This window comes from Microtus pennsylvanicus (genome assembly GCF_037038515.1).
Source record: "Microtus pennsylvanicus isolate mMicPen1 chromosome Y unlocalized genomic scaffold, mMicPen1.hap1 SUPER_Y_unloc_4, whole genome shotgun sequence".
Taxonomy (NCBI): Eukaryota; Metazoa; Chordata; class Mammalia; order Rodentia; family Cricetidae; genus Microtus; species Microtus pennsylvanicus.
The window spans coordinates 1,083,652-1,111,361 of record NW_027460882.1 but is presented as its reverse complement, the minus strand read 5'-3'; the positions used below and the strand labels follow the sequence as shown (position 1 = coordinate 1,111,361).

The 27,710-nt window shown below is 40.9% G+C and overlaps 1 protein-coding gene across 1 annotated transcript; it reads left to right on the top strand.

The window, feature by feature from the left end:
* The first annotated feature begins 23,117 nt into the window (after positions 1 to 23,117).
* Positions 23,118 to 26,865, top strand: LOC142842137 (spindlin-2-like). The gene is made up of 2 exons (XM_075959055.1): positions 23,118 to 23,631; positions 26,648 to 26,865. Exons 1-2 carry the CDS (start codon positions 23,118 to 23,120, stop codon positions 26,863 to 26,865), a joined length of 732 nt encoding a protein of 243 aa, XP_075815170.1.
* Positions 26,866 to 27,710: the final 845 nt, after the last annotated feature.

Below are 27,710 nucleotides of genomic sequence, written 5' to 3'. Positions count from 1 at the left end.
TGGCTGACATTCCTGTGCTATGCATCAGATGCCCCTGAACTCTGGCCCTGTTGACAGACAGGCAGACATCAAGTTGGTCACACATACTTAACTCATTCGGGTTCACAGATACTGTAAATGGAGTTTTAATTCTTCTCCTAAACTAATAAAAAAACCAAGATTAGGAGAAGAGAAGAGCCTGAAGTAAGGCCTCAAAATGGGTCATTTTGCAAAGGAAAGGTTACCTGCCTCCATGTATGCTGTCTCCCTTTCTTAGTCAAATCCATCCTTCCAGTGTCTAGCTAACAGCTAACCATAGGATTGAACCCAACTGCCTTTGATTTCTGAAATAAGTGCTGTCCCCTTAAGGTCTCATAACAGCATAGGAAGGTTTGTAAGACTGTCCCAGCAACAATTTAAAGCAATTCTAGGACACCAAAGATGCAGCAAATTTGGTTAATTGGTAATATAGATCGTTCTGATGGGACAAAATAATTTAGAATTAAAAAAAAAAAACAGATTGGTGTACTCACGATGAATTTATGTGATATGGCACACACAGGCTTCTGGTTCTGAATACTTCATGCTCGGTGGGTTTTGGAGATTGTCGTGACCCTGAACCTAGCTGGAGGCTTTGGGGCCTTGAAAGGACAAGACTTAATATTTCAGGACATCCTTGTACTTGGTGCCCACTGTTTACTGATTTCCTCACAGAAATGAGCAGCCATCGACTCCTGCTGCCATGCCTTCCCCACATGAACAGAGAGAAGACCCTATACACACAGGTCGCTTGTATCACATGTGAAGGCATAAGTCACAAAGAAAATCCCACAGCAGTTTAGAATTGTGATTAATTGAATGATTAGTTCTTGAAAGGGGAAAAACTTAGAGATCACAATCCCTTACAAAAGCCCTCTGCAGGATCAGAAAAGGAGCCTAGTAGCCGGAAGGGAAGCTCAAGCAAGAGATCAAGCTGAAGGTAGAAGTTGCTTTTTAAAAGACAGAGAGACCACAACTCAATGGGCTGGTATCTCAGTGGCTATTCAGGAAACATCACAGAGAAAGGATCTGCTTCATGCATGAGAGTCACCGATGATTTCCCTTTAAGAAAAAAACCAATCAAAACTCCCAATAACATCATCAGCATTCAACAACATGTCTATGATTTCTTTGCCTTGCCTTTGATTGTGCAGTAAATGATGCTGATAGTTAATCTGTGCAATTAATGCAAATTTCCTTGTAACTGACTAGACAGAATTGACAGGTTATCTTAAACACAGCAGGGAGTCACTCTACGATGGAACTGGTTCATCATCACCTGTGTGACAGTGACATAATTAAGATCTTATCTTTGTCTATGAATCTCATTATGTTCAACATGATATGTTGTCATACAGATTTCTTAGGGTTTTGTCCCACTGGTGGTTTCCTTGGTATGCTTACATAATTTTTGCCAGATCCAATCAGTTTTGCCATGCACTCTCAGCTCCACGTCATTGTGTTCCCCTTATGTTCCAGTCCAGGCATTTTAGACCTCTTGTAACTGTTGTAAGAGTATCTCATGTTCCACCTAAAAGATTTAGGGTTTTATTTAGGCTGGGTTTTATCTTCCATCACTGAGTTCATTGACTTTCCTTGGGCGTAATTCCTGGGACACTGAGCCTAACTCCTGGGGGATTCCTCCAGTTATTTCTCCTTTCTAAGATAGTTTACACTCTCACTATTACTGTGAGAGTGTTTCTGTAGCAAATATTCTTCTCAAGATGAGAAGAAACTTCAATGTTACAATCCATTTGTTATTGTGATTTAAATACACACACACAAACACACACAAGTTAATGCACATACACTGATGATATCTCAATTTATGGGGCCATTATGGGGATGTCAAGATCGATATCTCTTGAGTGGTTCTCAGAAGGCCATAGGGTGACCCTCTCTAGGTACTTAAGCAGGGAGGAGAAGTTGACCGCACTGTGACATGTCCCTAGGAACTATGTGTGCCTTGTCCCATAGTCAGACTGATGACTGACTATCTTGAAAACCACCATGGAACTTTTGTTTGGCAAATGATGGAGATCAAGTCAGGGTCAAAATCAGAAAACTAGATGGAGCTTCCAAGCTCCAGTGGAAGAGCAGATGGATGGAGAAAAAGAGCAAGGATGTCAGGAATATAAGGGCTTGGTCCACACTATGAGACACTGTGCCTGAACTAAGGGGATTTCAACTAATCCATTGACCTGGGAATGAAAGAACATGGGATCAAACTGGAAGCTGTGAATGTGGCTGAAAATTGTGGCAGACGGAGAAGCCAAAGATAATGGCACTTGCAATTGTCTGCATATCATACACTGGCTTTTTGTGATCATATTTTTTGTGGATGCATACCTTGCTAAATCTGGATGGATGAAGGGTGGGCTTGGACTTCCCACAGCTCAAAGTACCCTGCCCTCTATTTGGACTGGTGTTTGAGTGGAGAGGTTTATTTGCGGAGCAAGAAGAATGTGGGAGGAGGAAGAGAAGTGGAAAGTTTGATAATTGTTTTTATGAAGTAATGGAAAAATCAATAGAAAATAACCAATGAAGACATTGGAATTAGGAAAAAAAACATTCATGTGAGTTGTTGACTCAGACCAAAAATTATTTTACAGAAAAAAAAAACACATAAAGAGGTTGAGTTACTTGGAATATATGACTCAAGTAATTGGGAAGAAGATTGGGGTTTTTATTTTGGGTCTTCATGGGGCTGTATGAGCAGCATTTTAGGACCTGTATGCTGGATATTTCTGGGGGTTAGTAGGGAAGAAACCTGGCTAGGAGGAGTTTTATGACATAATTAGAGCCTTGATGATGTCACAAAGCTTTGGTTGGGCGTGGCAACTCTGTTCCACATGAAGCACTGGTCTTCTGTGAAGGTGGGCTTACTATCTTCATGGTGGCTGAGGAGGTCAGTTCAGCTCTTGGGCTCCACAACTGTTCAACCGAATTTCCAGAAGTTGGAATCTAGAGAGCCAAGATATTTTCTTTTGGTAAATATGTTTAGGAAGCAACTAGGACCTCTGTAGTCAAAGAAAGGTTTCTTTCAAATCTGCTCTGGGTCCAAAATTTATGTCGTTAACAGCTCCTATATTTGATAGCTGGGGGACGGTTAATGTCAGGTATTCTCCCCACTCTATCTTTGCTAAAAATGTCCAATTCCTCAGTCCACTTAAATGGCAAAGATCCTCTTTGTCCATATGTGTTTTTAAAGATAATTATTTCTAATAGGTGCTGTTGCACAGATTGTTTCTTTCTTTTGGCAGTTTGACTCACAGTACTCACTTCTCTAATGAAGATACAGAATATCTTTATGTAATCAACCTGGATCTGGATCAGGAGACACAACAGAGAGAGCCAGTGGACTGGAGTGCCATGACCTTGGGCAGGTGGTTATAAATTAGCCAACTAACCAGTAGCTTGAGTGATAAGGAGAGGAGTGGCTGTTCTTTGAATTCTTTGCCATCTGTTCAGATATTTCTTTCTCACTTTAGGTATAGGCATAGCTTCCTCTCTCATTGATATAGTAAGTCAGGAAGTAGGTTTCTCAGTAGAGGTCAATTGCATTTTGCAGCAGGAATATGTCTCTGATACACATATACTGAGCTGTAGACAAGAGTTTGATAATTTTCCTATTAATTTCTTAAAAACATATTCCATTTAGGTATCCAAATCTATTCAGCCCTGCCTTTTTCACCTGCTCCAAAGTTATTCCTAAAAAGAGCCTTGACCTCACATCCTCACCTTCTTATCCTTGCAGGCACTTATGGTGGAGGAAACCACTTTGTGTTTGATTTAACCTGAAGAGTTCTTCCTATGCAGAGATTGGCAGCTATGAAGCCCAAGCACAGAAACAGAGCCAAGAGACAGTGGAACAGGAGTGCTGTGGCCTATCTCAGAAAGTCTCCCGCCATGATGAAGATGCCTCTTAGTATGAGTTGCATGTCACATCTCCAGAAGAAGAATGGGTCATCGCTCCAGAAGCAAAAACTTAGTAAGCCTTTTGAGGCCCTGGAGAATATTGTTGGCCGCAGAATTTCTCATGGCCTGAAGGAAGCCAATGAACCAGTCACCCATTGGAAAGCCATCATTCTAGATCAACTGCCAACATATCCCTCTCTCTATTTGTTGAAATATGATGGGATTGATTGTGTCTATGGCTTGGAGCTTCATAGTGATGAAAGGATTTTAAACCTGAAGATCCTGCCTAATAATGTGCCATTTCCTCAGGTGACAGACACTCATCTCTCAAACACCATAGTTGGCAGAGCAGTGAAACATACATTCATGGGCACAAATGGCTCTAAGAATGACTGGAACGGGATGGTTCTAGAAGAGGTGACAATCATGAAGACCTGGTGTTATATTACCTACAAGAAAGATCCGGTCTTGTACATTTACCACCTCCTGGATGACTACCTGGAAGGCAACCTCCACATCATGCCAGGCTCTAAGGAAGAGTGGAGTGGCGTGGTCCCAGATGAGGTGCAGACCATAACGACCTGTTTCTACATTGTCAACGAGAATGATCCGGTCCTGTACCTTTACCACCATCATGATGATTCCATTGAAGGCAAACTCCACATCACGCCTGGATGTCCTCCAGTAGAGGTGACTTTGGAATTAGGCAGGGATTCCTTGCAGGGCAAAAGAGTGCAGTACAACAAAAAAGATGGAACCCAAGAGATAGGTAAAATTATTTGCCAAGTTCCCAACAAACCTTCTGTGTATTTCATCAAGTTTGATAATGACTTCCATATCTATGTCTATGATTTGGTGAAGATCTGTTAAAGTGAAATTCTCAAATTTTGAGGGGCAGACTTAATTCTCTCTTTGGGAATGTGTTTTTTCAGAAATACCTCAGGTCTTCTATGAATCCTGGTATCTTTTCCAATGGATTATACTTTCTCAAAGAATAAAAATTTGTTAACATGTTGTGTTATTTGGTCAATGATGTTTGGTCAATGTGTTTGGTGGATGGGGCATCACAGAAATACATGCCTCAAAACAAAGCAGGATTTATGGTCTTTTCCCCTTGGAGAGTAAAGGACTGGGGATGTGTGGTGTGGTAAAGGACAAGATGGCTGTCAAGGAAGCAGTGGAGAGGGTACAAAAAGTTGTATGATCTCGGGGCGGTATGAAGCTTGAGGGAAAACCATGTCAAATGGAAAGATGTGACCGATATCAGCATGAGGTATTGGGACTTAAGAGGATAAAGAGTAGATTAATCAGGAAGGGACACAAATGTATACTCAACATCAGAGAAAATTAGGTTTCATTTGATGAATGGTTTAATTCGTACTGGCTGTAAGTCAAAGGATGTTTGATCTCCACGAGAGCATGTTGCTTAGTGAAAAGTGTCTCAGCTCAGTTGCTCTTCTCCAGTAAGGTGGACATCAAGCTATCTACTTAGTTTTGCCAGAATTCTGTCTGCCACCTACTTTGTCATGCCTGGATTCGGTATGCCTTGAACTCTCATAGGTCTTATCCATGCCATCCAACCCTTGTCAGTTCATTTAAATAATTGCCCTGCCATATCTGGAAAACAGTGTTTCCTTTCATTGATCATGTTCTGTAGTACTTGGGCTATAAAACTCATGAACACACTCACCCACACACAGGATAAACATGTACATATGATGCCCACTAGTGTGTGACATGCACACATATGATGAATGCACCGAAGTCCATAATATCAGTAAAGTAGGGAATCCATGATGCTAGGTGGAGTCTGGCAAAGACCCCACACACCCATCAAACCGCCAAATACCAGTATGGTACTGATGTCTGACTCCCATCCTGTAAGGAACCTGCCATCCTGTAACTGGGCTATTTTTGGTTCCTTCATCTTCACAATCTTGGTTAAAATGTTAGAGTTGTCAAACTGGGAGTTAGGGTCCAGCATGTAGATCAGCTGTCCCAGGTCAGGTGATTTGGCTACAATTTGGGTGAGAAATTGTACCAAGGAATTCTGGTACACCCTCTCCTCTTCTTCTCCCTGTCCTCATCATCACTCTTGTGGGTGGGCCTGGAGCACAAAGAAGGTAAAATGGAATAAGCCTCCTCCTTAGTGGAAAACCTTGTCAATCCTTAATTTGACCTGACTCTCTGAGGGAATGCAGCACATTATTTCCTACAAGGTCTCCTCATTCATTGGTTCCCTCATTTTTCCAAAGAATGATTGAATCCATCCATTCTTCCTTGTCTCTCTCTCTTCTTTCTTCCCTTCTTCCATTTCCCTCTTGATTGTAGAAATTTGAGCAGCAGGGCTGCATCCGCATGGGGCCGCCTTGTAAGGTTATGCTTCGAAATAACAACACAAAACTATTCATTTCAACACTGCCTGCCCCATTATTTTCAGTCTCTTAACCCATGTCTAATAATGTATGTTGCAGCACGAGGTGCGCTTAGAAGGAAAGATTTAGCATGTCTGACCTGGTGGCTGGCTGTATCGCCATCTGCCTCAGAGTGCAGAGCTACCATTTCTGCCCATGGCAGAGGTGCATGGCATCTCTAAGCTCAATTCCTATTCCTCCCAGCATTCTCTTATGTTTATTCCACCCACCTATGTTCTAACCTTTCAGGCCAAACAGTTTCTTTATTTAAAAAATCAATGACATATACTCCATCATTACTCCTATTTCTGTTTAAACAACTACGGAATCTTTAACTTTAACAGCAAAATTACATATAACAAAACAGTTATCAAGCAAGAATTACAGTTACAATATTTATATCTATTTTATCTTTTATCATAAGAATGGAAAACTATAACTATCTATCTATTCCTCAACTCCATCAGACTCCAGAATAATACAGTATTACCTAAGCAAACAAAAAGTAAGCCATTTTCAAACTTTAGAAATGACAGAGACATCTCGCTGCCTGGACAGTCAACCAAAGTTCCTCTGTAGCGTTGGTGTTTCCATCCTCAGCCTACAGGCCCATAGTTTCCAGCAGACATTTCCATGAAGCAGGAAATTTCAAAGGCAGTTACTATCTGCTTGTCTTGAAGAATGTTTTGCTGACCCTTTCCTGAATCAGGAACACGAAAAGATCATCTCACCTTTAGGCAACTTCAGTAGTCCTCTCTCTGAGTGTTTTCTGTGTACAGTTTATGCAACAATCCAGGCAAGAGCAGTTTCTTCCCCAAATGGCTATCAAACTCCATAAGGATCCTCTCTGATGCCCATCTTCTTCCTGAAGAAGATATGTGCTGCCAAGAGTAGAGTGTCTCACTGTCATGAAAAACGCTAAGGTACTAAAACATTAAATAGCCTATTTTGTAGTCTAGAGAGATATGAATAATGCCTATCTAACTGAAATATATATATCTATGTAGCTAGAAAATCTAACTAACATGACTACAAACTTGACTATTATTAATGATTATCCATTAATAACCTATATACATTATATTTTTAAATGAACTACACAATCACAATACCTTAATTAAGATCAAAAATGCATATACATATAACAAAATTGACCTAAAATCTCTATCAGTAAAGCAAAATCTATACTAATGCAAATATTCATATCTATATCACATCCCACTTTAAATGTAAAAGAACGTTTATAAGCCATATTTGGGAATGTGGGTGCAGTTTTTTCTCTCCAATTGCTTCCTGCTGAATGGTGATATCATTATTGATTGATCTCAGTTGGCAGTTGAGCGAAGCAATTTTTTAAAGGTGTTCACAGCAACCTTTAAGTAGGGCGTGGTCCATCCTACCATATTAGGATAGAGGCATCCACACACTATCACCCTCTGTGAAAACAAAATAGAAATTCCTTTCCAAAGCATCATGTCCTTAGATCCAAATTTCAAAGTCAAGGCATTTTCAAAATTTCTATGTTGGATTATTTCAGCAGCTTTTATAAAGAAACTTCTTTTAGCAGCTATTGCTACTGCCTCAAAATTCAAATGATTAAAAAAGAGCATAATAGCATACAATATCAAAACTCGCTGTGAATTTTCCATTTTGTGCGCTTCAATTTAACCTCTATTTTGTTTATTTTTCCTTTTTATTTTTTGCCTTTTGAGACAGGTTCTCTGTATCTTTGACCTGGAATAACTCTGTATACCTGTCTGTCCTTGAAGTCTCAGAGATCTGCCTCTCTCTGCCTTTCAGGCATTGGGATTAAAGGTGTATGCTACTACACATTGAACTCACAAAGATCTGTTTGTCTCTGCCTTCAAGGCACTGGGATTAAAGGCGTGTGCTACCTCACCTTGAAGGTACAGAGGTCAATCTCCCTCTGCCTCCCATGTGTTGGGTTTACAGGTGTGTACTACCACACCCAACAACTCTCTTCCTTTTTTTAACTTTAAGAACTTCAAATTTTAGCCTGCACATATTTTTAACACACTGTAAATCATTTAAAAATTTTCTTTGTCTTTGAATCTCTCTTTACTCTATTTCTCTCTCTGTTTTTCTGACCACATGAGTCTTTCATTTACCAAGCAATCTCAGTAGGACGAAAGCCGTGGCTTTGCTGGCCAGATGTAGCCCATTCCTTAGCTTTCTGCCATTCCAACCTTGTGGCTGAGGTACCGAACAGAGCCGCATTCAGTGCCACAAGTCTACAGTGTTTCAAGGTCCTTGCCATCAAAGAGGCTGCAACAGACAACACTCAAGCCCTCTTTCTGTAGCTGGCCCGCCTTCCTCAAACAGTCAGAGTTTGCCCAGGCAGGATGGCCCAGAAAGCCGGCATTTTAAAACAACACAGTTTTTTTTCCTGCTACTGCTGAAAACATACAAGCATTCAGTTGGCTTTTATCAACACCATTTCAATGTTTTGTGGCAGGACCTCTTAAGGCTGCAGGGTTTTGCAGCTGAAGCTGAGTCAGCAAGCCTCTTTTAGATGAGAGCCCTTGCTTTCTTCTAGCAAGCAAAGCAGACCGAGAAATCGCTGCTACCAAGAAAACATGCTTTACTCTTTCCCAAGCTTTCTCAGGCTTTCAGTGGATTCAGTTGTCCACAAGGCTGCAAGCCATTCTGTAGTTATTTGAGCAGCCAGGCTGTGTCCCCAGCACCACGGCCGCATGAAGGTTATGCCTGAAATAAATACACCAAAACTTTATTCTTTTAAACACTGCTGGCCCATTAGATTCAGCATTTTAACCCATTTCTAATAATCAGTGTAGTATAATGAGGTGCACTTACCAGGAAAAATTCAGCATGTCTGACATGGTGGCTGGCTGCATCAACATCTGCCTCAGAGAGCAGAGCTATGGCATCTGCCGGGGAGAGGGGAGCATGGCTTCTCTGAGCTCACTACCTCTTCCTCCCGGCATTCTATTTTGTTTACTCCACCTACCTATGTTTTAACCTATCAGCTGAAGCGGATTCTTCCTTTAATTAATCAATAAACTTCTTCTGTCACTTTATCCTTTCAACAGCTTGCCCATATAAATCTCCCATGTGTCTTCTGTTGTATAATCTTTCATTTGTAAAGAACTTGCACTCTCAGGGGAGGATTTTTCTGACATCTCTGTGGATGGAGATCATATGAGGAAGATCAGATGAGCAACCATGACAACTCTAATGCTGTAGAGTTAGGTGGACCAGAGATTGATGGCTGACATTCCTGTGCTATGCATCAGATGCCCCTGAACTCTGGACCTGTTGACAGACAGGCAGACATCAAGTTGGTCACACATACTTAACACATTTGGGTTCACAGATACTGTAAATGGAGTTTTAATTCTTCTCCTAAACTAATAAAAAAAAAAACAAGATTAGGAGAAGAGAAGAGCCTGAAGTAAGGCCTCAAAATGGGTCATTTTGCAAAGGAAAAGTTACCTGCCTCCATGTATGCTGTCTCCCTTTCTTAGTCAAATCCATCCTTCCAGTGTCTAGCTAACAGCTAACCATAGGATTGAACCCAACTGCCTTTGATTTCTGAAATAAGTGCTGTCCCCTTATGGTCTCATACCAGCATAGGAAGGTTTGTAAGACTGTCCCAGTAAAAATTTAAAGCAATTCTAGGACACCAAAGATGCAGCAAATTTGGTTAATTGGTAATATAGATCGTTCTAATGGGACAAAATGATTTAGAATTAAAAAAAACCAGATTGGTGTACTCACGATGAATTTATGTGATATGGCACACACAGGCTTCTGGTTCTGAATACTTCATGCTCGGTGGGTTTTGGAGATTGTCGTGACCCTGAACCTAGCTGGAGGGTTTGGGGCCTTGAAAGGACAAGACTTAATATTTCAGGACATCCTTGTACTTGGTGCCCACGGTTTACTGGTTTCCCTACAGAGAATGAGCAGCCATCTACTCCTGCTGCCATGCCTTCCCCACATGAACAGAGAGAAGACCCTATACACACAGGTCGCTTGTATCACATGTGAAGGCATAAGTCACAAACAAACTCCCACAGCAGTTTAGAATTGTGATTAATAGAATGATTAGTTCTTGAAAGGGGAAAAACTTAGAGATCACAATCCCTTACAAAAGCCCTCTGCAGGATCAGAAAAGGAGCCTAGTAGCCGGAAGGGAAGCTCAAGCAAGAGATCAAGCTGAAGGTAGAAGTTGCTTTGTAAAAGAGAGAGAGACCACAACTCCATGGGCTGGTATCTCATTGGCTATTCAGGAAACATCACAGAGAAAGGATCTGCTTCATGCATGAGAGTCACCGATGATTTCCCTTTAAGAAAAAAACCCATCAAACTCCCAATAACATCATCAGCATTCAACAACATGTCTATGATTTCTTTGCCTTGCCTTTGATTGTGCAGTAAATGATGCTGATAGTTAACCTGTGCAATTAATGCAAATTTCCTTGTAACTGACTAGACAGAATTGACAGGTTATCTTAAACACAGCAGGGAGTCAATCTACGATGGAACTGGTTCATCATCACCTGTGTGACAGTGACATAATTGAGATCTTTCCTTTGTCTATAAATCTCATTATGTTCAACATGATATGTTGTCATACAGATTTCTTAGGGTTTTGTCCCACTGGTGGTTTCCTTGGTATGCTTACATAATTTTTGCCAGATCCAATCAGTTTTGCCATGCACTCTCAGCTCCACGTCATTGTGTTCCCCTTAGGTTCCAGTCCAGGCATTTTAGACCTCTTGTAACTGTTGTAAGAGTATCTCATGTTCCACCTAAATGATTTAGGGTTTTATTTAGGCTGTGTTTTATCTTCCATCACTGTGTTCATTGACTTTCCTTGGGCGTAATTCCTGGGACACTGAGCCTAACTCCTGGGGGATTCCTCCAGTTATTTCTCCTTTCTTAGATAGTTTACACTCTCACTATTACTGTGAGAGTGTTTCTGTAGCAAATATTCTTCTCAAGATGAGAAGAAACTTCAATATTACAATCCATTTGTTATTGTGATTTAAATACACACACACAAACACACACAAGTTAATGCACATACACTGATGATATCTCAATTTATGGGGCCATTCTGGGGATGTCAAGATCGATATCTCTCGAGTGGTTCTCAGAAGGCCATTGGGTGACCCTCTCTAGGTACTTAAGCAGGGAGGAGAAGTTGACTGCACTGTGACATGTCCCTAGGAACTATGTGTACCTTGTTCCATAGTCAGACTGATGACTGACTATCTTGAAAACCACCATGGAACTTTTGTTTGGCAAATGATGGAGATCAAGTCAGGGTCAAAATCAGAAAACTAGATGGAGCTTCCAAGCTCCAGTGGAAGAGCAGATGGATGGAGAAAAAGAGCAAGGATGTCAGGAATATAAGGGCTTGGTCCACACTATGAGACACTGTGCCTGAACTAAGGGGATTTCAACTAATCCAGTGACTTGGGAATGAAAGAACATGGGATCAAACTGGAAGCTCTGAATGTGGCTGACAATTGTGGCAGACGGAGAAGCCAAAGATAATGGCACTTGCAATTGTCGGCATATCATACACTGGCTTTTTGTGATCATATTTTTTGTGGATGCATACCTTGCTAAATCTGGATGGATGAAGGGTGGGCTTGGACTTCCCACAGCTCAAAGTACCCTGCCCTCTATTTGGACTGGTGTTTGAGTGGAGAGGTTTATTTGCGGAGCAAGAAGAATGTGGGAGGAGGAAGAGAAGTGGAAAGTTTGATAATTATTATTATGAAGTAATGGAAAAATCAATAGAAAATAACCAATGAGGACATTGGATATAGGAAAAAAAAACATTCATGTGAGTTGTTGACTCAGACCAAAAATTTTTTTACAGAAAAAAAAACACATAAAGGGGTTGAGTTACTTGGAAAATATGACTCAAGTAATTGGGAAGAAGATTGGGGTTTTTATTTTGGGTCTTCATGGGGCTGTATGAGCAGCATTTTAGGACCTGTATGCTGGATATTTCTGGGGGTTAGTAGGGAAGAAACCTGGCTAGGAGGAGTTTTATGACATAAGTAGAGGCTTGATGATGTCACAAAGCTTTGGTTGGGCGTGGCAACTCTGTTCCACATGAAGCACTGGTCTTCTGTGAAGGTGGGCTTACTATCTTCACGGTGGCTGAGGAGGTCAGTTCAGCTCTTGGGCTCCACAACTGTGCAACCGAATTTCCAGAAGTTGGAATCTAGAGAGCCAAGATATTTTCTTTTGGTAAATATGTTTAGGAAGCAACTAGGACCTCTATATTCAAAGAAAGGTTTCTTTCAAATCTGCTCTGGGTCCAAAATTTATGTCGTTAACAGCTCCTATATTTGATAGCTGGGGGACGGTTAATGTCAGGTATTCTCCCCACACTATCTTTGCTAAAAATGTCCAATTCTTCAGTCCACTTAAATGGCAAAGATCCTCTTTGTCCATATGTGTTTTTAAAGATAATTATTTCTAATAGGTGCTGTTGCACAGATTGATGTTTCTTTCTTTTTGCAGTTTGACTAACTGTACTCACTTCTCTAATGAAGATACAGAATATCTTTATGTAATCAACCTGGATCTGGATCAGGAGACACAATAGAGAGAGCCATGGACTGGAGTGCCATGACCTTGGGCAGGTGGTTATAGATCAGCCAACTAACCAGTAGCTTGAGTGGTAAGGAGAGAAGTGGCTGTTCTTTGAATTCTTTGCCATCTGTTCAGATATTTCTTTCTCACTTTAGGTATAGGCATAGCTTCCTCTCTCATTGATATAGTAAGAAAGGAAGTAGGTTTCTCAGTAGAGGTCAACTGCATTTTGCAGCAGGAATATGTCTCTGATACACATATACTGAGCTGTAGACAAGAGTTTGATAATTTTCCTATTAATTTCTTAAGAACATATTCCATTTAGGTATCCAAATCTATTCAGCCGTGCCTTTTTCACCTGCTCCAAAGTTATTCCTAAAAAGAGCCTTGACCTCACATCCTCACCTTCTTATCCTTGCAGGCACTTATGGTGGAGGAAACCACTTTGTGTCTGATTTAAGCTGAAGAGTTCTTCCTATGCAGAGATTGGCAGCTATGAAGCCCAAGCACAGAAACAGAGCCAAGAGACAGTGGAACAGGAGTGCTGTGGCCTATCTCAGAAAGTCTCCCGCCATGATGAAGATGCCTCTTAGTATGAGTTGCATGCCACATCTCCAGAAGAAGAATGGGCCATCGCTCCAGAAACAAAAACTTAGTAAGCCTTTTGAGGCCCTGGAGAATATTGTTGGCCGCAGAATTTCTCATGGCTGGAAGGAAGCCAATGAACCAGTCACCCATTGGAAAGCCATCATTCTAGATCAACTGCCAACATATCCCTCTCTCTATTTGTTGAAATATGATGGGATTGATTGTGTCTATGGCTTGGAGCTTAATAGTGATGAACGGATTTTAAACCTTAAGATCCTGCCTAATAATGTGTCATTTACTCAGGTGACAGACACTCATCTCTCAAACACCATAGTTGGCAGAGCAGTGAAACATACATTCATGGGCACTAATGGCTCTAAGAATGACTGGAACATGATGGTCCTAGAAGAGGTGCCAATCATAAAGACCTGGTTTTATATTACCTACAAGAAAGATCCGGTCTTGTACATTTACCACCTCCTGGATGACTACCTGGAAGGCAACCTCCACATCATGCCAGGCTCTAAGGAAGAGTGGAGTGGCGTGGTCCCAGATGAGGTGCAGACCATAACGACCTGTTTCTACATTGTCAACGAGAATGATCCGGTCCTGTACCTTTACCACCATCATGATGATTCCATTGAAGGCAACCTCCACATCACGCCTGAATGTCCTCCAGTAGAGGTGACTTTGGAATTAGGCAGGGATTCCTTGCAGGGCAAAAGAGTGCAGTACAACAAAAAAGATGGAACCCAAGAGATAGGTAAAATTATTTGCCAAGTTCCCAACAAACCTTCTGTGTATTTCATCAAGTTTGATAATGACTTCCATATCTATGTCTATGATTTGGTGAAGATCTGTTAAAGTGAAATTCTCAAATTTTGAGGGGCAGACTTAATTCTCTCTTTGGGAATGTGTTCTTTCAGAAATACCTCAGGTCTTCTATGAATCCTGGTATCTTTTCCAATGGATTATTCTTTCTCAAAGAATAAAAATTTGTTAAAATGTTGTGTTATTTGGTCAATGATGGATTGTGTTTGGTGGATGGGGCATCACAGAAATACATGCCTCAAAACAAAGCAGGATTTATGGTCTTTTCCCCTTGGAGAGTAAAGGACTGGGGATGCGTGGTGTGGTAAAGGACAAGATGGCTGTCAAGGAAGCAGTGGAGAGGGGACAAAAATTTGTATGATCTCGGGGCGGTATGAAGCTTGAGGGAAATCCATGTCAAATGGAAAGATGTGACCGATATCAGCGTGAGGTATTGGGACTTAAGAGGATAAAGAGTATATTAATCAGGAAGGGACACAAATGTATACTCAAAATCAGAGAAAATTAGGTTTCATTTGATGAATGGTTTAATTCGTACTGGCTGTAAGTCAAAGGATGTTTGATCTCCACGAGAGCATGTTGCTTAGTGAAAAGTGTCTCAGCTCAGTTGCTCTTCTCCAGTAAGGTGGACATCAAGCTATCTACTTAGTTTTGCCAGAATTCTGTCTGCCACCTACTTTGTCATGCCTGGATTCGGTATGCCTTGAACTCTCATAGGTCTTATCCATGCCATCCAACCCTTGTCAGTTCATTTAAATAATTGCCCTGCCATATCTGGAAAACAGTGTTTCCTTTCATTGATCATGTTCTGTAGTACTTGGGCTATAAAACTCATGAACACACTCACCCACACACAGGATAAACATGTACATATGATGCCCACTAGTGTGTGACATGCACACATATGATGAATGCACCGAAGTCCATAATATCAGTAAAGTAGGGAATCCATGATGCTAGGTGGAGTCTGGCAAAGACCCACACACCCATCAAACCGCCAAATACCAGTATGGTACTGATGTCTGACTGCCATCCTGTAAGGAACCTGCCATTCTGTAACTGGGCTATTTTTGGTTCCTTCATCTTCACAAACTTGGTTAAAATGTTAGAGTTGTCAAACTGGGAGTTAGGGTCCAGCATGTAGATAAGCTGTTCCAGGTCAGGTGATTCGGATACAATTTGGGTGAGAAATTGTACCAGGGATATCTGGTACACGCTCTCCTCTTCTTCTCCCTGTCCTCATCATCACTCTTGTGGGTGGGCCTGGAGCACAAAGAAGGTAAAATGGAATAAGCCTCCTCCTTAGTGGAAAACCTTGTCAATCCTTAATTTGACCTGACTCTCTGAGGGAATGCAGCACATTTTTTCCTACTAGGTCTCCTCATTCATTGGTTCACTCATTTTTCCAAGGAATGATTGAATTCATCCATTCTTCCTTGTCTCTCTCTCTTCTTTCTTCCCTTCTTCCATTTCCCCCTTGATTGTAGAAATTTGAGCAGCAGGGCTGCATCCCCATGGGGCCGCCTTGTAAGGTTATGCTCCGAAATAACAACAAAAAACTATTCATTTCAACACTGCCTGCCCCATTATTTTCAGCCTCTTAACCCATGTCTAATAATGTATGCTGCAGCACGAGGTGCGCTTAGAAGGAAAGATTTAGCATGTCTGACCTGGTGGCTGGCTGTATCGCCATCTGCCTCAGAGTGCAGAGCGCCCATGGGAGAGGTGCATGGCAGCTCTAAGCTCAATTCCTATTCCTCCCAGCATTCTCTTATGCTTATTCCACCCACCTATGTTCTAACCTTGCAGGCCAAACAGTTTCTTTATTTAATTAAGCAATGACCTATACTCCATCATTACTCCTATTTCTGTTTAAACAAGAACGGAATCTTTAACTTTAACATAGCAAAATTACATATAACAAAACAGTTATCAAGCAAGAATTACAGTTACAATATTTATATCTATTTTATCTTTTATCATAACAATGGAAAACTATAACTATCTATCTATTCTTCAACTCCATCACAGACTCCAGAATAATACAATATTACATAAGCAAACAAAATGTAAGCCATTTTCAAACTCTAGAAATGACAGAGACATCTCGCTGCCTGGACAGTCACCCAAAGTTCCTCTGTACCGTTGGTGTTTCCATCCTCAGCCTACAGGCCCATAGTTTCCAGCAGACATTTCCATGAAGCAGGAAATTTCAAAGGCAGTCACTATCTGCTTGTCTTGAAGAATGTTTTGCTGACCCTTTCCTGAATCAGGAACACGAAAAGATCATCTCACCTTTAGGCAAGTTCAGTAGTCCTCTCTCTGAGTGTTTTCTGTGTACAGTTTATGCAACAATCCAGGCAAGAGCAGTTTCTTCCCCAGATGGCTATCAAACTTCATAAGGATCCTCTTTGATGCCCATCTTCTTCCTGAAGTAGATATGTGCTGCCAAGAGTAGAGTGTCTCACTGTCATGAAAAACCCTAAGGTACTAAAACATTAAATAGCCTATTTTGTAGTCTAGAGAGATATGAATGATGCCTATCTAACTGAAATATATATATCTATGTAGCTAGAAAATCTAACTAACATGACTACAAACTTGACTATTATTAATGATTATCCATTAATAACCTATATACATTATATTTTTAAATGAACTACACAATCACAATACCTTAATTAAGATCAAAAATGCATATACATATAACAAAATTGACCTAAAATCTCTATCAGTAAAGCAAAATCTATACTAATGCAAATATTCATAGCTATATCACATCCCACTTTAAATGTAAAAGAACGTTTATAAGCCATATTTGGGAACGTGATTGCAGTTTTTTTCTCTCCAAAATGCTTCCTGATGAATGGTGGCATCATTATTGATTTATCTCAATTGGCAGTTGAGCGAAGCAATTTTTTAAAGGTGTTCACAGCAACCTTTAAGTAGGGCGTGGTCCATCCTACCATATTAGGATAGAGGCATCCACAGACTATCACCCTCTGTGTAAACAAAATAGAAACTCCTTTCCAAAGCATCATGTCCTTAGATCCAAATTTCAAAGTCAAGGCATTTTCAAAATATCTATGTTGGATTATTTCAGCAGCTTTTATAAAGAAACATCTTTTAGCAGCTATTGCTACTGCCTCAAAATTCAAATGATTCAAAAAGAGCATAATAGCATACAATATCAAAATTCGCTGTGAATTTTCCATCTTTGTGTGCTTCAATTTATCCTCTATTTTCTGTATTTTTCCTTTTTATTTTTTGCCTTTTGAGACAGGTTCTCTGTATCTTTGACCTGGAATAACTCTGTATACCTGTCTGTCCTTGAAGTCTCAGAGATCTGCCTCTCTATGCCTTTCAGGCATTGAGATTAAAGGTGTATGCTACTACACATTGAACTCACAAAGATCTGTTTGTCTCTGCCTTCAAGGCACTGGGATTAAAGGCTTGTGCTACCTCACCTTGAAGGTACAGAGGTCAATCTCCCTCTGCCTCCCATGTGTTGGGTTTACAGGTGTGTACTACCACACCCAACAACTCGCTTCCTTTTTTTAACTTTAAGAACTTCAAATTTTAGCCTGCACATATTTTTAACACACTGTAAATCATTTAAAAATTTTCTTTGTCTTTGAATCTCTCTTTACTCTATTTGTCTCTCTGTTTTTCTGATCACATGAGTCTTTCATTTACCAAGCAATCTCAGTAGGACTAAAGCCGTGGCTTTGCTGGCCAGATGTAGCCCATTCCTTAGCTTTCTGCCATTCCAACCTTGTGGCTGAGGTACCGAACAGAGCCGCATTCAGTGCCACAAGTCTACAGTGTTTCAAGGTCCTTGCCATCAAAGAGGCTGCAACAGACAACACTCAAGCCCTCTTTCTGTAGCTGGCCCTCCTTCCTCAAACAGTCAGAGTTTGCCCAGGCAGGATGGCCCAGAAAGCCGGCATTTTAAAACAACACAGTTTTTTTTCCTGTTACTGCTGAAAAAATACAAGCATTCAGTTGGCTTTTATCAACAGCATTTAAATGTTTTGTGGCAGGACATCTTAAGGGCTGCAGGGTTTTGCAGCTGAAGCTGAGTCAGCAAGCCTCTTTTAGATGAGAGCCCTTGCTTTCTTCTAGCAAGCAGAGCAGACCGAGAAATCGCTGCTACCAAGAAAACATGCTTTACTCTTTCCCAAGCTTTCTCAGGCTTTCAGTGGATTCAGTTGTCCACCAGGCTGCAAGATCATTCTGTAGTTATTTGAGCAGCGAGGCTGTGTCCCCAGCACCACGGCCGCATGAAGGTTATGCCTGAAATAAATACACCAAAACTTTATTCTTTTAAACACTGCTGGCCCATTAGATTCAGCATTTTAACCCATTTGTAATAATCAGTGTAGTATAACGAGGTGCACTTACCAGGAAAAATTCAGCATGTCTGACATGGTGGCTGGCTGCATAGACAACTGCTTCAGAGAGCAGAGCCTTGGCTTCTGCTGGGGAGAGGGGAGCATGGCTTCTCTGAGCTCACTACCAATTCCTCCCGGCATTCTATTTTGTTTACTCCACCTACCTATGTTCTAACCTATCAGCTGAAGCGGATTCTTTCTTTAATTAATCAATAAACTTCTTCTGTCACTTTATCCTTTCAACAGCTTGCCCATAGAAATCTCCCATGTGTCTTCTGTTGTATAATCTTTCATTTGTAAAGAACTTGCACTCTCAGGGGAGGATTTTTCTGACATCTCTGTGGATGGAGATCATATGAGGAAGATCAGATGAGCAACCATGACAACTCTAATGCTGTAGAGTTAGTTGGACCTGAGATTGATGGCTAACATTCCTGTGCTATGCATCAGATGCTCCTGAACTCTGGCCCTGTTGACAGACAGGCAGACATCAAGTTGATCACACATACTTAACTCATTCGGGTTCACAGATACTGTAAATGGAGTTTTAATTTTTCTCCTAAACTAATAAAAAAAACCAAGATTAGGAGAAGAGAAGAGCCTGAAGTAAGGCCTCAAAATGGGTCATTTTGCAAAGGAAAAGTTACCTGCCTCCATGTATGCTGTCTCCCTTTCTTAGTCAAATCAATCCTTCCAGTGTCTAGCTAACAGCTAACCATAGGATTGAACCCAACTGCCTTTGATTTCTGAAATAAGTGCTGTCCACTTAAGGTCTCATAACAGCACAGGAAGGTTTGTAAGACTGTCCCAGCAACAATTTAAAGCAATTCTAGGACCCCAAAGATGCAGCAAATTTGGTTATTTGGTAATATAGATCATTCTGATGGGACAAAATAATTTAGAATTAAAAAAATAAAAGATTGGTGTACTCACGATGAATTTATGTGATATGGCACACACAGGCTTCTGGTTCTGAATACTTCATGCTCGGTGGGTTTTGGAGATTGTCATGACCCTGAAACTAGCTGGAGGCTTTGGGGCCTTGAAAGAACAAGACTTAATATTTCAGGACATCCTTTTACTTGGTGCCCACTGTTTACTGATTTCCTATTAGAGAATGAGCAGCCATCTACTCCTGCTGCCATGCATTCCCCCCATGAACACAGAGAAGACCCTATACACACAGGTCGCTTGTATCACATGTGAAGGCATAAGTCATAAACAAAATCCCACAGCAGTTTAGAATTGCGGTTAATAGAATGATTAGTTCTTGAAATGGGAAAAACTTAGAGATCACAATCCCTGACAAAAGCCCTCTGCAGGATCAGAAAAGGAGCCTAGTAGCCGGAAGGGAAGCTCAAGCAAGAGATCAAGCTGAAGGTAGAAGTTGCTTTTTAAAAGACAGAGAGACCACAACTCAATGGGCTGGTATCTCAGTGGCTATTCAGGAAACATCACAGAGAAAGGATCTGCTTCATGCGTGAGAGTCACCGATGATTTCCCTTTAAGAAAAAAACCCATCAAAACTCCAAATAACATAATCAGCATTCAACAACATGTCTATGATTTCTTTGCCTTGCCTTTGATTGTGCAGTAAATGATGCTGATAGTTAATCTGTGCAATTAATGCAAATTTCCTTGTAACTGACTAGACAGAATTGACAGGTTATCTTAAACACAGCAGGGAGTCACTCTACGATGGAACTGGTTCATCATCACCTGTGTGACAGTGACATAATTAAGATCTTTCCTTTGTCTATAAATCTCATTATGTTCAACATGATATGTTGTCATACAGATTTCTTAGGGTTTTGTCCCACTGGTGGTTTCCTTGGTATGCTTACATAATTTTTGCCAGATCCAATCAGTTTTGCCATGCACTCTCAGCTCCACGTCATTGTGTTCCCCTTATGTTCCAGTCCAGGCATTTTAGACCTCTTGTAACTGTTGTAAGAGTATCTCATGTTCCACCTAAATGATTTAGGGTTTTATTTAGGCGGGGTTTTATCTTCCATCACTGTGTTCATTGACTTTCCTTGGGCGTAATTCCTGGGACACTGAGCCTAACTCCTGGGGGATTCCTCCAGTTATTTCTCCTTTCTTAGATAGTTTACACTCTCACTATTACTGTGAGAGTGTTTCTGTAGCAAATATTCTTCAAAAGATGAGAAGAAACTTCAATATTACAATCCATTTGTTATTGTGATTTAAATACACACACACAAACACACAAAAGTTAATGCACATACACTGATGATATCTCAATTAATGGGGCCATTCTGGGGATGTCAAGATCGATATCTCTTGAGTGGTTCTCAGAAGGCCATAGGGTGACCCTCTAGGTACTTAAGCAGGCAGGAGAAGTTGACCGCACTGTGACATGTCCCTAGGAACTATGTGTGCCTTTTCCCATAGTCAGACTGATGACTGACTATCTTGAAAACCACCATGGAACTTTTGTTTGGCAAATGATGGAGATCAAGTCAGGGTCAAAATCAGAAAACTAGATGGAGCTTCCAAGCTCCAGTGGAAGAGCAGATGGATGGAGAAAAAGAGCAAGGATGTCAGGAATATAAGGGCTTGGTCCACACTATGAGACACTGTGCCTGAACTAAGGGGATTTCAACTAATCCAGTGACCTGGGAATGAAAGAACATGGGATCAAACTGGAAGCTGTGAATGTGGCTGACAATTGGGGCAGACGGAGAAGCCAAAGATAATGGCACTTGCAATTGTCTGCATATCATACACTGGCTTTTTGTGATCATAATTTTTGTGGATGCATACCTTGCTAAATCTGGATGGATGAAGGGTGGGCTTGGACTTCCCACAGCTCAAAGTACCCTGCCCTCTATTTGGACTGGTGTTTGAGTGGAGAGGTTTATTTGCGGAGCAAGAAGAATGTGGGAGGAGGAAGAGAAGTGGAAAGTTTGATAATTATTATTATGAAGTAATGGAAAAATCAATAGAAAATAACCAATGAGGACATTGGAGCTAGGAAAAAAAACATTCATGTGAGTTGTTGACTCAGACCAAAAATTATTTTACAGAAAAAAAAAAACACATAAATGGGTTGAGTTACTTGGAAAATATGACTCAAGTAATTGGGAAGAAGATTGGGGTTTTTATTTTGGGTCTTCATGGGGCTGTATGAGCAGCATTTTAGGACCTGTATGCTGGATATTTCTGGGGGTTAGTAGGGAAGAAACCTGGCTAGGAGGAGTTTTATGACATAAGTAGAGCCTTGATGATGTCACAAAGCTTTGGTTGGGGGTGGCAACTCTGTTCCACATGAAGCACTGGTCTTCTGTGAAGGTGGGCTTACTATCTTCACGGTGGCTGAGGAGGTCAGTTCAGCTCTTGGGCTCCACAACTGTTCAACCGAATTTCCAGAAGTTGGAATCTAGAGAGCCAAGATATTTTCTTTTGGTAAATATGTTTAGGAAGCAACTAGGACCTCTGTAGTCAAAGAAAGGTTTCTTTCAAATCTGCTCTGGGTCCAAAATTTATGTCGTTAACAGCTCCTATATTTGATAGCTGGGGGACGGTTAATGTCAGGTATTCTCCCCACTCTATCTTTGCTAAAAATGTCCAATTCCTCAGTCCACTTAAATGGCAAAGATCCTCTTTGTCCATATGTGTTTTAAAAGATAATTATTTCTAATAGTTGCTGTTGCACAGATTAATGTTTCTTTCTTTTGGCAGTTTGACCCACAGTACTCACTTCTCTAATGAAGATACAGAATATCTTTATGTAATCAACCTGGATCTGGATCAGGAGACACAATAGAGAGAGCCAGTGGACTGGGGTGCCATGACCTTGGGCAGGTGGTTATAGATCAGCCAACTAACCAGTAGCTTGAGTGGTAAGGAGAGGAGTGGCTGTTCTTTGAATTCTTTGCCATCTGTTCAGATATTTCTTTCTCACTTTAGGTATAGGCATAGCTTCCTCTCTCATTGATATAGTAAGTCAGGAAGTAGGTTTCTCAGTAGAGGTCAATTGCATTTTGCAGCAGGAATATGTCTCTGATACACATATACTGAGCTGTAGACAAGAGTTTGATAATTTTCCTATTAATTTCTTAAGAAAATATTACATTTAGGTATCCAAATCTATTCAGCCCTGCCTTTTTCACCTGCTCCAAAGTTATTCCTAAAAAGAGCCTTGACCTCACATCCTCACCTTCTTATCCTTGCAGGCACTTATGGTGGAGGAAACCACTTTGTGTCTGATTTAAACTGAAGAGTTCTTCCTATGCAGAGATTGGCAGCTATGAAGCCCAAGCACAGAAACAGAGCCAAGAGACAGTGGAACAGGAGTGCTGTGGCCTATCTCAGAAAGTCTCCCGCCATGATGAAGATGCCTCTTTGTATGAGTAGCATGCCACATCTCCAGAAGAAGAATGGGCCATCGCTCCAGAAGCAAAAACTTAGTAAGCCTTTTGAGGCCCTGGAGAATATTGTTGGCCGCAGAATTTCTCATGGCTGGAAGGAAGCCAATGAACCAGTCACCCATTGGAAAGCCATCATTCTAGATCAACTGCCAACATATCCCTCTCTCTATTTGTTGAAATATGATGGGATTGATTGTGTCTATGGCTTGGAGCTTCATAGTGATGAAAGGATTTTAAACCTGAAGATCCTGCCTAATAATGTGCCATTTCCTCAGGTGACAGACACTCATCTCTCAAACACCATAGTTGGCAGAGCAGTGAAACATACATTCATGGGCACAAATGGCTCTAAGAATGACTGGAACGGGAGGGTCCTAGAAGAGGTGCCAATCATGAAGACCTGGTTTTATATTACCTACAAGAAAGATCCGGTCTTGTACATTTACCACCTCCTGGATGACTACCTGGAAGGCAACCTCCACATCATGCCAGTCTCTAAGGTAGAGTGGAGTGGCGTGTGTACCGGCACAAAATAAAGGCAATGCAGATATCAAAGAATATTTACCAGTTTATTGTTAAACTTACTGAACCAAAGTTCCAGCGTAGCACAGGTAGCGAGGAACAAAAGGGGCGAGCCGCCTCTCTGCACACCCTTTATTGGCAGGGATTCGCCTGAGGCAAACCCCGCCCTCTAAAGGGAGCTGATTTAACCCCTTTATCTCCCCCTTTTGTCTAAATAAGACACAACTAAACCAAATATAACTATAACAATAATAAAAAATGATAAATATAACAAACAATATTGAGAGCAAAAGTTTTGCTAAAGAGTAACTACAATTAAATAATCTTCAACTCCATCAAAGATCTGAGAAGGGAGTAAATATTACTTAACAAAAAAGAGATATCCAAAATGTGCAACAAATGACAGAGACAACTGACTGCCTGGGCAATCACCCAAAATCTCGTTTGCAATGTTGAGTCAACCAACTTTGGCTAAGGCCTAACATAACTGACATACCATTCTCAAATGCAAGGAACTTTCTTAGGATTATCCTACCCTGTCTTGGCAAGATAAGACAATCCTGTTTATATCTTAGTCAGTAGTTGAGGTATGGGTTTTTCTTAACCCAAAGGCCAGTTCTGCCAGGAAGACAAGCTCCCAGTGGAGTGTGTTTGGTGCTCAACGTTCTCTCGGGAGTAGAGTGGTGTTGCCAGGAGTAAATTGTGTCTCGATGGCACAGAATTCTAGGTTAGATTAAAGGCCATTTTCTACAGCTCTTCAAAGCGGCTGAAGATTATTCTATCTATACTGAAAATAATCTCTATGTATCTAAAAAATCTGATTAACCTAAAAATAATATGACAAACATGTAATTCTCAATACCTATCTAATTTGAAAACTAAGGGAATAAACAATTGTGCAATGTATGAAGACAATGATCTTCACCTGTAAACAATGTCATTACTTATCAAATGTAAACAATGTTATTACATAAATAGTACCAGAGGTAGAAATGTACATTGTGATATGATAGATGTATCCATACAATATAAGCATACTCTTATACCAAAATAGAGGTAGGAACACTCACATTCAATATTCAATATATCAATATACAAGAAACAGTACCAACATAATTTTATAAAAACAGTAAGTCACAAATACCAATCATCCCATCAACCCAGTTAATCCCCCTATTTTTTTTATATATATCCCTAATTCCATACAATATGTCCCCATCCCCTCACCTCTAAACCAACCAGTAAAAGATGTCCCTAACCCTGTGGGCAAACTCTGTTGGGAGAGGGGACGTCGTCCTCTTAGATTGCTTTTAGCTGACATGGGGGCGACGTTCTTCTTAGGGGCCCCTGTGAAAGCAAACGATGGTAAAATTCCCAAATTAACCTTTGACTTAAGAAGACTATAACTAGTCTCTGTGTGTTTTGAGAAGGTCCGGCCAGAGCATTGTCAAAAATGTGCATCATATGAAATTGTCTCTTGCAATTGGTACCAAAAAACAGATCCAAAATTAGTGCTTAAAAAAAAAATTCATGACGTCATAAAAACCAGATTGAGTTGATGTTGTGGGGCCCCATCTTAATCCTGGAAACTTCAAAAATTACTGTAGGAAAATATGTTGCTTGTTATGGGAAATTTAAACATTAACAACAAGGACTTATACTGACATATAAAGAAAGACACAGATGTGAGGGAAGGCAAAGAAAGTTTATCAAGTATAAAATTATTCTTATTTTGTCCCATTTCATGGCTCCTGACCTGAGACAGAAACTTTGAAATATCTCTTATCAATAGGCTTGGAATTGAAGAAGGACTGAGCCATAGTCCAACTCCAAAACCAGCTCTACTCATTTATAAAGAAGTGTTGAATAAAACATATAAATATACATAAATATATATAAAACCAATACTTACGATACGTATAGAATTTTATTGTTGATGTTTAATGGGTCGTATCTATTTTCCATTCATCAGTAATTAAATATTCAGGGTCTCTCAAATTCTTTGGAGATGAATATTTTCCTGTGGAGATAAGAAAAGAACCCTGCCGCCATCCTACTAGTAATCCTTACCATCTGTATGTCGGTCATCCTTGTGAATGAATTGTTATTTATCTTTTCCAAGGATCTCCCAAATGGTGCACTCAAAAAAACTATTGAAATAAGTTGTGGTCACGTTCTCAGACATTATTTAGAAAAGAAAAAGTTCTCTTACCTGTAATAACTGGTTCGTGCCAGTGGTGGCGAAAGAGCACAGTTGAATCCACGTGTCCTAAATCTGAAATAAAAGGACTGAAAAACAAAATTGAAACAGACACCAGGCTGATAAGTATTTTTTGCCGGGGCTCTCAGGCCGCTGTCACGTGACCTGAGCGCTGGCGGCAGTGGGAGGGGGAGCTGACACAGGCAGCGCGCGCGCCGGCGGGCGGGCACGGGAAATCTGGCCGGGGCGGCTCGAAACAGAGGCTTAGGCGCTGTTAAAAAGGCTCTGTCTATATCAAACCCACTGTTTGGTACTCTAGCAAGCAGCAGGGAAAATCGAGTCGCTCAGAATCTCAGCCGTTTCAGTGTGCGCCCAGAGAGACCGCTGCAGCGGCTCCGGGTGCAAGAGACTCCAATTCGGGGCCGGTTCTCGGCAAAGCCCCACGGGGGAGGCGCCAGATGTATCGGCACAAAATAAAGGCAATGCAGATATCAAAGAATATTTACCAGTTTATTGTTAAACTTACTGAACCAAAGTTCCAGCATAGCACAGGTTGCGAGGAACAAAAGGGGCGAGCCGCCTCTCCGCGCACCATTTATTGGCAGGGATTCGCCTGTGGCAAACCCCGCCCTCTAAAGGGAGCTGATTTAACCCCTTTAGGCGTGGTCCCAGATGAGGTGCAGACCATAACGACCTGTTTCTACATTGTCAACGAGAATGATCCGGTCCTGTACCTTTACCACCATCATGATGATTCCATTGAAGGCAACCTCCACATCACGCCTGAATGTCCTCCAGTAGAGGTGATTTTGGAATTAGGCAGGGATTCCTTGGAGGGCAAAAGAGTGCAGTACAACAAAAAAGATGGAACCCAAGAGATAGGAAAAATTATTTGCCAAGTTCCCAACAAATCTTCTGTGTATTTCATCAAGTTTGATAATGACTTCCATATCTATGTCTATGATTTGGTGAAGATCTGTTAAAGTGAAATTCTCAAATTTTGAGGGGCAGACTTAATTCTCTCTTTGGGAATGTGTTTTTTCAGAGATACCTCAGGTCTTCTATGAATCCTGGTATCTTTTCCAATGGATTATACTTTCTGAAAGAATAAAAATTTGTTAACATGTTGTGTTATTTGGTCAATGATGGATTGTGTTTGGTGGATGGGGCATCACAGAAATACATGCCTCAAAACAAAGCAGGATTTATGGTCTTTTCCCCTTGGAGAGTAAAGGACTGGGCATGCGTGGTGTGGTAAAGGACAAGATGGCTGTCAAGGAAGCAGTGGAGAGGGGACAAAAAGTTGTATGATCTCGGGGCGGTATGAAGCTTGAGGGAAAACCATGTCAAATGGAAAGATGTGACCGATATCAGCGTGAGGTATTGAGACGTAAGAGGATAAAGAGTAGATTAATCAGGAAGGGACACAAATGTATACTCAAAATCAGAGAAAATTAGGTTTCATTTGATGAATGGTTTAATTCGTACTGGCTGCAAAGGATGTTTGATCTCCACTAGAGCATGTTGCTTAGTGAAAAGTGTCTCCGCTCAGTGGCTCTTCTCCAGTAAGTTGGACATCAAGCTACCTACTTAGTTTTGCCAGAATTCTGTCTGCCACCTACTTTGTCATGCCTGGATTTGGTATGCCTTGAACTCTTATAGGTCTTATCCATGCCATCCAACCCTTGTCAGTTCATTTAAATAATTGTCCTGCCATATCTGGAAAACAGTGTTCCCTTTCATTGATCATGTTCTGTAGTACTTGGGCTATAAAACTCATGAACACACTCACCCACACACAGGATAACCATGTACATATGATGCCCAC